The sequence below is a fragment of the Sciurus vulgaris genome (assembly GCF_902686455.1).
Source record: "Sciurus vulgaris genome assembly, chromosome: 3".
In the NCBI taxonomy this organism is placed as follows: domain Eukaryota; kingdom Metazoa; phylum Chordata; class Mammalia; order Rodentia; family Sciuridae; genus Sciurus; species Sciurus vulgaris.
In genome coordinates, this window is record NC_136463.1 from 64,903,381 (window position 1) to 64,915,628 (window position 12,248).

General features: G+C 34.5%; 1 protein-coding gene across 4 annotated transcripts in view; it reads right to left on the reverse strand.

The window, feature by feature from the left end:
- GOSR1 (golgi SNAP receptor complex member 1) overlaps positions 1-12,248 on the reverse strand; it is a 50,739-nt gene that overhangs the window by 21,603 nt on the left and 16,888 nt on the right. For all 4 annotated transcript variants that reach the window (XM_079130981.1, XM_079130980.1, XM_079130979.1 and 1 more), the window contains exon 7: positions 132-161. In XM_079130981.1, the coding sequence (XP_078987107.1) occupies positions 132-161 (30 nt within the window). The remainder of the gene's footprint in view (positions 1-131; positions 162-12,248) is intronic.

Here is a 12,248-nt window from a genome sequence, read left to right on the forward strand (position 1 = left end):
TAGTGAAATTTTCATGTTCAAGGAGGATGACTTGATTTTCACTTCAGTTAATAGGGTTAACTTCATCTGTTCATTAAATATTATGTGCAAACATACACCAACAAAGTAAAACAAAAAGAAGTTATTCCTACCTTATTGTTTCTTCTATCAGACGATCTGAACTGCAAAAAGAAAAAAAAGAAAGAAAAAAATTCAAATCCTGTAATTATTAAATATACTTAAAACTTGTATTAATTTTTCTACATTTACAGACCAACTTTTCAGCCATTTATGTACACTGAATACTTAGATTTTTGAAAGTATCTGGAAGAAATTCTAGACTCTGAAATTAACTTACCCACATGGACATAATGTATACCTTACTTTTGTTAGCTTAAATATTTTCTCACAGTAGATACCTGATTGTTAAAGTCAGAACAATTTTTGTGTGTATGGCACTGGGGATTGAACCCAGGGGTGCTCTAACACTGAGCTACATCCTCAATCCTTTTTAAGTTTTTTAAAAATTTGAGACAGGATCTTGCTAAGTTGCTGAGGTTATCCTGATCCTCCTGCCTCAGCCTCCTGAGTCACTGGGATTACAAGTATGCATGTCCAAGCCTGGCTAAATCAGAACAATGTTAATGACAGCACAAAGAAATACAAGCTCTTTAATCTAGATAACTCCAAAATGTCACCACCATCTATCCAAAACTTAAGAATTACAACAACTTGTTGAGACAGGATAGACAAATACAGTTCTGATGCCTGTAAGAGTAACAGGGACTTAAAAAGGTTGCCTCTTCTAAACGCAGTGCCCTTAGACCTACAGATGCCTAGTGGGTAACTAAAAACAGGATAAAGCTTGTCATCTCTGCCTTCATTTTATATGTTTTCAGGTCCCTGTTCAGTTCTGAATGTAGGAATGTGAAACATTTAAAGAGCATTCATCCCAAAACTAGTAATATAAATTTTATTAGTCCTTAAATTAGCTAAACTATTGTGTCCCCCTTCATGACTAAGAGGAGATTTGCAGGGACTATCAACTTTTATAGCATCAGACACTGGAGAGGTACCTAGAAGTCTCTTATCATTCCCTTTCCTGGAAGGATCACAGATCTGATAAACATCCTGAGCAACAAAGTGGAACTAACACCCCTCAGGCAATAAAGAACTTTTCCAGAGCCACCTCACAGAATTAGAACTGACAGAATGATTGTCCAGACCACAGTCTTAATTAGGGATAGGGCTGTGGCTCCATGGTAGAGCACTTGCCTAGCATGTGTGAGGCACTGGGTTTGATTCTCAGCACCACATATAAATAATTAAATAAATATCCATTGACAACTAAAAGAACATTAAAAAGAAAAGAAAAAGCTTAATTATGCACACTTCTTGCTCCCTGCTGCAATTCTTCCTCTATTTAAACTCAACATTTTTGTCAATGCTGGATCTCACTTTGTCTTCCAGATATGGCCATATTGCCTAAAGTTCTTTTTCTGCTTTTTACCATTACCTCTTCCGGGGTTTTGTTTTGTTTTGTTTTTGGGCAAATGGCTAGACATGGTTTGTTTGGACCTAAGAGTCAGGCCTCTGGCCTAGGACTACAGTAACATCCGCAGTAATTATTTACACCTTAAAGTTCCTTCCATTTTTGGGAAAGAGTATTTTTGGAAGCTAAGATGAACCTCATCTTACTAAACTTCAGAATACAAGAATGTGATTTAAAACAACAAGCATACATCTATAATCTGTAAATTGTATGCCTTTATGCATCACACATTAGAAAGAAAAGCAAAAAAGTCATTTTAGGGAGGAATTTATAGGTAGCTAAGTTTGGTAGAAGTGCAACTTTATAGCGGAAAGTAAGAAAACAAACTTTCAAATGAAGTTTGTATTTTCAAATGAAATTTGTATTCATTTGGCACAGTGCAAGGTACACAATGGGCACACAAACAAATATTACATGTTTTTCTCCAACTACTCTTTCCAAAAGAATTTCTAAGTCCATTCTACAAAATAAGTTCAAGTTTCATTATAAAATAGAATAGGAAATTCAAGTTACTATATGAATTAGGAACCAAGATGGGCTTTAAAATGTCATAAACAGCCAGGTTCATAAATAGCACATCTGTAATCCCAGCCTTGGGAGGCTGCTGAGGCAGGAAGATTGCAAATTCAAAGATAGCCTCAGCAATTCAGTGAGGCCTAAGCAACTTAGTGAGACCCTGTCTGAAAAACAAAAAACAAAAAAACAAAAAACCAAAACCCAAAAACCAAAAAACAAAAACAACAACAACAACAAAAAAAAAAAACATAAAAAGGGCTGGGGATGTGGCTCAGGGGTTAAGCACCCCTGGTACCAAAAAGAAAAAGGAAAAAAAAAAAAAAGTTACAAATACCTTGTAAAAATCCTGTGATTAAGAATTTAAAAATCACAGAGGGTGGTTAAAAGCCAGACTGTGCTGGTGTGGCAGTTTAAATGCTGGTTCTACAACTTACTAGCTATCTGAAATTAGACCTCAATTTCCTCATCTGTAAACTGGCAATAATAATAAACCCTATTTATTCAGAGAATTAAAGAGGTTCATGTATGTAAGGATTAGATCAGTATATGGCATGTAGTAAGAGCACTGAGTGTTTTTTTGCTCATTATGGTAGTTTCTCAGTAACTACAGATTGATTCTAAATTCAAGCACAAAGTTGACATAAATTTCCAAACAATTTCCTACCTGATGAAATCTATTCATTATTAAGTATGCGTTTATTCTTTTAACAAATGTGTACAGAAGTGCCCCTGAAGCGTACTGGGTCACACAGTAGCTACAAAGACGCTGACCACTCCAGACTTTACAATGGAGACAGACAACACACAGACCAAGAGCTGTCTTGGTAGAGTGGGTACAAGGTCACAAAAGAGGGTGTGATTAACTTGGGTTAACAGCTCCTTGTCAGCACAATGGTTTGGTGGAATGTCCTCATCAGGGCCTCTTAGTACATTAAAGGGCATAAAAAATAAAATATTCCAAAATACAGACAGCATAATGCAAAAGTAATGACAAGCTAAAGACACTAGTTTTGTGCTAATAGTCTCAATGATTAAAATCAATGAAATAAACTATTAAATTAAGTGCATGAACAATCTATAAATGTGCTAATTTCGTTAAGAATAATGATAGTTCTTACGATGCTTGTTAGGAGCCATGTCCTCTCCTAAATGACTGTTTGAACTTAATCCTCACAATAGCTCTAGGAGACAGATTCTACCATTCTCTTCATTTATAAATAAGGTAATTGAGGCCTAGAGACAGGAATTAATTTGCCCAAGAGTCAAACAGTTATAGAGCAGAGCAAGGATTCAAACCAAAGCAGACTGACTTCTGAGATTTGGCTTTTGCTATTTCAATAAGAGAGCTCTCCCCCTCTCTCCACCACAATCAGTCCCAGTTTTATCCTACTTATAGAGTACTCTCAACCCTACTCTAGCAAGAATCATAGTATAGGCCCTGCTAAGAGGATGAAAAGAAACTGCATGCTGAGAAAATATTTGCAAACCACGTATGTGACAAAAGATTAGTAACTTTGAATACTATGGTTAAAATAAAAATGATCCAAGTAGAAAATTGGTAAAAGACATGAAGAGACATTTCACTGAAGAAGATATGCAGATATCAAGTAAGCACACAGGAAGCTGTTCTATATCATTAACCATTAGGGTGATGCAAACTAAAACTACAATGAAGTATTACTACATACCTGTCAGAAGAGCTAAAATAAAAAATAAGTGAGAACACCAAATGTTGGTGGGGATGTGTAAAACCGGATCATTCATACATTACTAATAGAAATATAAAATGTATGCAGTCACTCTGGAAAACAGTTTTGCAGTTTAGAAGCTAGCTTAAAAAACTAAACTTGCAAATACCATATGACCTAAAAAGGAAACTCCTGGATATTTACCCGAGAAATGAAAACTTATGTTTACACAAAAACCTACACAGATGTTTACAGCAACTTTATTTGTAATAGACCAAAACAAGTAACAATCTAGATGTGCTTCAATGGATGAACGGTTAAACAAACCGTAGTATATCTATACCATGAAATACTAATACTACCCAGTAATAAAAAAGAGTTGGGGAGAGGGGCTGGGGGTGTAACTCAGGGAAGAGCACTTGCCTCACATGTGAGGCACCGGGTTCGATCCTCAGCACCACATAAAAATAAATACATCAAAGGTATTGTGTCCATCTATAACTAAAAAAAAAAAAAATTTTAAAGGGAGGGACCATTAATACACGTGACAACCTGGAACAATTCCCAGAGTATTATCCTGAATGAAAAAAGTCAATCTTATTACTCTAGAGGCTGAGACGTAAGGATCACTTGAGGCCAGCCTGGGCAACACAGCAAGACTCCATCATTTAAAAAAAAAAAGTCAATCTTGAAAGGTTACATACTGTATGATTCCACACATACATAATATTCTTGAAATGACAAAATTATAGTAATGGAGAATAGTGGTTGTCAAGGCCTAAAGAGGCTGGTAAAGGTGGGAGGGAAGTACATGTAATGTGTCTATAAAAGACATAATAAGGGATCCTTGTAGTAAAAGATGTGCTTCATATTTTGATTATATCAATGTCAATATCTGGGTTTTAATATTGTATTATGATTTTCCAAGATGCTACCACTAGAGAAAACTGGTAAAGAATATATGGAATGTCCCTGAATTTCTTACACTTGCATGCTAATCCATAACTAAATCAAAGTAAGAAATTAAAAATTCAAAAGCAAAAGTATTGAGCACTGTATCAAAGAACAACCATAAAAACCCAATGCTGGCTGGAGTTATAGCTCAGTGGTAGAGCATCTGCCCAGCATGTGTGAGGTACTGGGTTTGATTCTCAGCACCACATATAAATAAATTAATTAAATTAAAAAAAAAACCCAATGCCAATTTATACAGAATTCAAAGCTACATACCTTAAGTAGGGCACAATGTGAAGCAGCATTAAGAAAAACTAAAAAACTATCTCTGGAAATACATTTCTATCTAACTCAGTGAATGCCTAGAAAGAAATGTAAAAATACAAAGCCAAGCATTTAGCACAAATCACCAGAAAGCCAGCAAGATACACTTCATTATCTAAAGATTTAATAGTATTTCTCTTATATCTGTTCTCAACCATAAAGTCAGAGCTCAAGTTTGGTAACTAGCTAAAAAACTAGACTAACTACTAGACTGTAGTTAGAAAATAAACTAATTAAATTTTGTACTTCATAGAAAGTTCCCAAAAAAAAGTAGGGTTGAAATGACTACTAAGGAACAGCTTTCTATGTTGTTATATGTAAAGGAAATTCTTTGAGGTTCTTGTGGCACACAAATATAATCCTTGTTTTAAGTACTTTCCTTAAGAGGTAGCTTTCTGCAAATGACATTTCAATTTAAATCATATTTCATATGTAATAAAGCCATTTCCTATTTACATGAATAAAATAAAAAGTTTTGTAAAGCTAATACTTTTGTCTCTCTAATGTATAAAATTAGATTTTCATATAGGTTTTCTTAAAAGGATACATCGAAACAGATCATTTCATATATTTGAGATTTGACAATTTATTCTCAATTATAGTAATTTTATAGCACCAACTGAGCTACAATGAAAGAAAACAATGTTTGCTGTATTAACTGGAAAAAGAAAGCAATCTAAGGAATACTAAAATTACTACTGCAAATATCCTACCTACAGAGGAAGGAGTTATTTTCTCCTTTCAAATCCCCTTAAATATTAATCATTTTTCTTTTAGTCCTAAAATACACTGTAAAGCATATTTCAAAACCCTGGAGTCATCCTCAGAGTGATCTCTGTTTTACAGGAAGAAGACACTAACACTAGCCTAACCATGCATCATGCATGTAGCACACTAGAGCTATAATATTCACACATGAGTATTTCACAGACTACCCCCATCCTAGCATAAATACAGGAAGGCCAGTGATTTTTAAATTTATTCTTAACTGCCCAAAATCTCTAAGTCCTTATTCATTTGACTAAGACCAGATAAACTGAATAAACATTATTCATTAAAAAGCATCCTGGACTTTGTGTGAATGCAATTCAACAACACATTGGCTCCATAAAGATGGCATAATCTAGTAAAAATTGAATCTAAAAGTGCTTTCCTTTGGGATATAAAAATATATAATCAAGAGGCATTATCCTTCTTAGACAAGTACTTCATAACAGCCCAGAGGCATTCTGTAAAGTCATCGACAGCCTGTAATTAAGGAACAAGTTTCTGTTTCTCTCAAGACCAATTTAAACAAGCTAAAAACAATGAGCTAAATTTCATCACCAATTACTGTGTACTGAGGAATTACTAAAGACACATTTAGATAATTTTATTTTTAAAAAAATTATTAATTTCCCCCTCAAAAGCGTAAATAGTGCATGTTGCAAGAGTAAAAATGTGAATACAAGCATATATTGTAAAGCAATTTAAACCAACAAAATATAAGAACCTGGCAAAATCACTTGAGATAACACCTAATTAGAATTCTCTTTTAAAAGGGTAGGTGAGCAAGTTAATAAACATGTAAATGAGTAATCAGGTAAATACGAAAACAAACATAATAAATAAATAAAATTTAAGAACCAATCCCTCTGTAAGGTGCAACAATTGATGATCTGAAGTAACTGGCCAATCAGATCACCTATACCAAGCACTGTGGCGCTGCAGTCCCACTCACAATTTGTCTTTTTTTTTTTCCTATGTAAATATCTCTTAAAATATGCTAACTGAGGGTGGGGGACATTGCTTAGTGGAAGAACAGGCTAGCTCCTAGCAGGAGAGCAAGGCTCCAAATTCAATCAATCCCCAACACCAGGTAAAAAACAAAACAAAAAAACCTAAAACCCCTAACAATTAAGTAAGTTACAGAAGGTTACATACATGCTGTTTTAATGCTAATAGATTTTTATTTTACACATAACATCTGGAAAATACAGAAAAACAAAGATGAAATTAGAAACCATCTGTAATTTCTTTACTATTTACATCAATAGATTGGCATATTTCCCTACAGTCTGAGTAAACAAAGGAATATATTTACTACCTTTTATCATGGTTTATTTAGCATAGAAAATCTGTCCTATAATCACATGAATTTACCTAGTGACAAAAAGTTAAGCACCTGACTCAGAATTTTACCCAGCTGAAAAAGAGAAAAAAGAAAAATAAAGGTAAATCATTAGCAGAAAGATCTTGGGAAGTTACTTTTTACTTTTCTTTCTTTCTTTTTAAAATTTTTTTTTTATTTTTTAGTTGTAGATGGACACAATGCCTTTATTTTATTTATTTATTTTTATGTGGTGCTGAGGATCGAACCCAGTGCCTCACACGTGGGAGGCAAGCGCTCCACCATTGAGTCACAACCCCAGCCCATTTTTCTTTTTTAATAGACTTACTTTTTGGAATAGTTTCAGGTTTACAAAAATATTAAGTACAGAGGGCACAGAGTTCCCACACATCCATTCTCTCACACCTATTATTAACATCTTGTATTAGGGTAGTAATTTGTTAAAACTGATGAATAATATTGTTATGTTATTAACAAAAGTCCACAATTTGCATCAGTGTTCACTTTTTTGCACTCTACAGTTCTTTGGGTTTGGACGAGGGCATATCGTCATGTATCCACTATTACAATATTATATATAATATTTTAACTGGCCTAAATATCTATGCTCCACCTATTCATTTTTTCTTCCCCCTTGCCATCCTAAACCCCTTGCAATTGCTAATCTTGCCTTTTCCAGAATCTCATAAACAAGTAGTTGGAATTCTACAGTATGTAATCTTTTCAGATTGGCTTCTTTTATGTATTTTCAAGTTCCTCCAAGTCTTTTTGGCACTTGATAGCTTACTTCTGAAGAATACTTAACTCATATGGATGTGTCACAATTTATTTTTCCATTCACTTATTGAAAAGCTGCTACAAATATTCATGTGCAAGTGTTTGTAGATGTAAGTTTCCAAGTCATTTGATAACTAGGAGCATGACTGCTGGAATGTATGAAAAGACTATATTCAACTCTCTCTCTCTCTCTCTCTCTCTCTTTTTTTTTTTTCCTGTGCTGGGGATTGAACCCAGGGCCCTGTGCGATTTAGCTATATCCCCAGCCCTTTATCTTATTTTGAGACAGGGTGTTACTATGTTGACCAGGCTGGCCTTGAACTTGTGATCCTCTGGCTTCAGCCTCCCAAGGCTGGGATTATAGATGTGCACTACCATGCTCTGCTTATGTTCAACTTTTTTTTTTTTTTGCGGTGCTGGGGATTGAACCCAGGGCCCTATACTTGCAAGGCAAGCACTTTACCAACTGAGCTATCTCCCCAGCCCTATGTTCAGCTTTTTAAGAAAATGCTGAACAGTCTTCTAAAGTGTTTGTACCATTTTGCATTCCCACCAGCAATGAGAGTTCCTATTGTTCCACATCCTGGCCAGAATTGGTATTATCAGTTATTTTGGATTTTAGCCATTCATTTCATTTGTTTCTGAAACCTTTAAAAAAAAAAAAAAAAAAAGTTCTTTCATGTATCATTCAATATAAGCTAATCTCATCCACATAGGTGAAAATGGAACTATACTTTTTCAAAAGCAATTTGTAAATTATATAAGCCTATTATAGATACACTGTCGATCTAGATCAAGGCACTTAAATACCTCATAGCCTCTCTCTCTTTCTCTCTCTGGAATCTCCTTCTTAATTCTCATCATAAACAACTGTCATATATTTCAAAGTTCAGCTTAAAGTCCTGTCCTTGTGAAGCCTCCTCAATCCCAACTACACTCCAGGAAAAACTAATTCCTCTTTACAATCTAAAATTACACTCTCAAAACTATTTTTTTATCAGTTCACTCAGGAATATAATAAGTACTTAAGGTACATCAGACACTGTGTTATGAGTTGAAGAAAAATAAATTAGTAAAGCTTACAATTTTTTCACATTATCTCATTTAATACTTTTTGAAAATACAATGCCTCACAGATCATCACACTTATTTGTTTACAATTTCTCTAACCAGAATGAGCTCCCAAGAGTAAAGATTAAGTCTGATTCATCTTTGATTCCCCAGAGTTTAGTTTAGTATAATACCTAGCACACAGCAGACTCTAAATGCTTGATAAATGCATGAATAAATGATAACAGTCATTTCTTGCATTAATAAAATAACAATCAGGGTCAACACTGAACCAATCCTAATAAGTTTCCAGGAGGGGATAGTAAAATATCATACAAATACATCTGGGGAGAGAAAATTCCTGTGACAGAGCACCTCCAACCCAAGTCTAACTGTTTAACAAAGTCAACTGAAGATTCTATATTAAAGTTCCTAATTAGGTCATTCTGCTTAGCTGTCTATTTCAATATGGCAGGCAACTATACCACCTGGGCCAAATGGAACTTTGATATGTAATCTTAAAATACCCCATGAATGGAATGATAGACTTTTTTTGTGGGGGCGGGGGTTTGGGGATTGAATGAACCCAAAGGCCACTTAACCACTAAGCCACATCCTCATCCCCTTTTTATTTTGAGACAGGATCTCAGTAAGTTGCTTAGGCCCTTACTAAGTTACTAAGGCTGGCCTCAAACTTGTGATCCTCCTGCTTTAGCCTCCTGAGCCACTGGGATTATAGGTATGCACCACCATGCCTGGTGAAATGATAGATATTTCATGAAATAATCACATGCTATCACTTCTCATAAGCTAAAAATCCAAGTCTGTACTATATAAGTAAACTCTAGAATAGATGAGAGATATATCAAGAAATTTCCATATTTCAAAGTTTGTGGCTACTAATATTACATATAATTTCTGTCACATACTTCCCACTTTTCCACTTCAGAGCAATTGCTGCCTGAGAACCACTATCATTATTTTTTTTTTTAATTTTTATTTTTTGGTACTGAAGATTAAATTTGGGATGCTTAACCACTGAGCCACATCTCCAGTCCTTTTTTGAGACAGGGTCTCAGTAAGTTGCTTAGGGACTTGCTAACTTGCAGAGGCCGGCCTTGAACTCATGCTTCTCCTGCCTCAGTCTCTGAAGTCCCAGAGAGGACAGGTGTGCACCACGACAACCAGTTTTTTTTTTTTTTTTTTTTTGCGGTGCTGAGGATTGAACCCAGGGCCTCGTGTTTGCAAGGCAAGCACTCTACCAACTGAGCTAAATCCCCAGCCCCACAAACAATTTTTGAATGGTGTTTTCTCCTTGGGGAAATGTTTGACAAACTAAGAACATGTATGTGTATACATAAATCATTTTATGTGTAGTTACCAAGTAAATAACGATAAGTAGCAAATATGAAGCTAAACATAAAGCCAAAGTGTAAATACTGCTGTCAGTATAGGTGAAGCTTACACATTAGCCAAGCGATGTTGTCCTCAACACCATCTTCACAGCATATAACATACAAGTTTATATATCGGTAAAGCTACATGAACACATTATGACTCATTAGGGTCCAAAAACAGTTGAGAAACCTAGTGTCAAATCCTTGAAGACCAGGAGTCTATCTTATTATTCCATTCACAGATGTTATATCTGATCATTACTTAATTAGAAATTGGAGGTTATTAATCTATACAGAACTATACAAAGAACTTCTGAGATAAAATCACTGCTTATCAAGGTCACTTAATTATGATCACAGTCCTCTTATTTTTCAAATATGCTCATGGTCCATTGATACAATTAGAATTTCATTTAATTTCTAGCATCAAAAATATTTCAAATTCTATTTAAGAAATGTAAATTGAGAATACATAAAAGGATTTCTACTCTCTTTCTCCTTTAGTATTTGCTTTCCTTAATCTTACAACATTCATTATGTTCTGCTTATAAAGAATGCCTCACGGTTTACAAAGCCCATGCACAACTATTATCTTAGCAACTGCATAATCAAAATCATCCTAAGGGTCAGTGCAGTATGTAGAAGCAATACAATCGGAGGTCCTGGCCTTGAATTCCAGCTTTTAAAGCTGTGTGACCTCAGGGACATCTGGCTAAAATTTTAAGAGAAACAAAAAGGTGAAACCATTTTTAATGTTTTTAAAATGCCTACCTAAAATATTTCTGCAAACACAACTTTTTTTTCTTTTAATTTTTTTTTTTTTAAGCTGTAGGTGGACACAATACCTTTATTTCATTTTTACGTGGTGCTGGGATAACTCAGGGCCTCACACATGCTAGGTGAGCACTCTACCACTGAGCCACAACCCTAGTCCACAACTTTGAATCATGCAAATAACAAGGCTGGTAAACTTTAAAAATTCAAAATATCAAAAGTTTAAATGTAGACTAACAAATGTCATAAGAAAAACAGCTGTTAAAAAGTAAATCTCCGGGGGCTGGGGTTGTGGCTCAGTGGTAAGAGTGCTTGCCTAGTCTGTGTGAGACACTGGGTTCGATCTTTAGCAGCACATAAAAAGAAAAAATAAAGTTACTGTGTCCATCTACAACTAAAAATATTTTTTTAAAAAAAAGCAAATCTCCACCTGGGATTGTAATACTTCTTTAGTCTTTCATGGACAATTAAAAGTATACAATTAAAATACAAATACAGTTACTGGATATATTCTCAGATAATAATCCTATTTGCTAAATAGTCAAAGTAACAATTCTCAACTACAGAAGATTTTGTTTACTTAGGTGTAACTTGTTTTATAGAATGGGTCTTCATTTGAAAAATTATTTGAAACAAATTCTTTACATTTTTAGAGTGCTTTTAATTTATAAAATGACAGCACTAAAGTCATTCACCCTTACAACTGTGTAACTCTGGGGGAGGGGCATCGACCATTTAATTTTAAAGATTAAAAATAAACAAAAATGAGTGGCCAGGTCACTTGCTTTTCAGAGAGGTGAAAAACTGGTGTTTCATTCTCAGTAATGTTATGCCATACTGGTTCCTTAGTACAATAAAAATAAAATTTTAAAGAAGGGAAGGCAGTGTGATGTGGGAGAACTATGGAAATGGGTTAGAAAATGTGCATTTAGTAAGACCAATACTATTAAATAGTTATGAGACCTTGACCTACATCCTTTCTGAATCTTGTTTCCTCATCTCTAAATAAGAGAGATGCTTTTATTATTATTTTATTGTATACAGGAATTTAAATTTTAAAAAGGAATTTCGGGGGAATTATTTTGCAAAATAAAAAATTGGTACATTGGTAATTTCTCTTTGAGTCC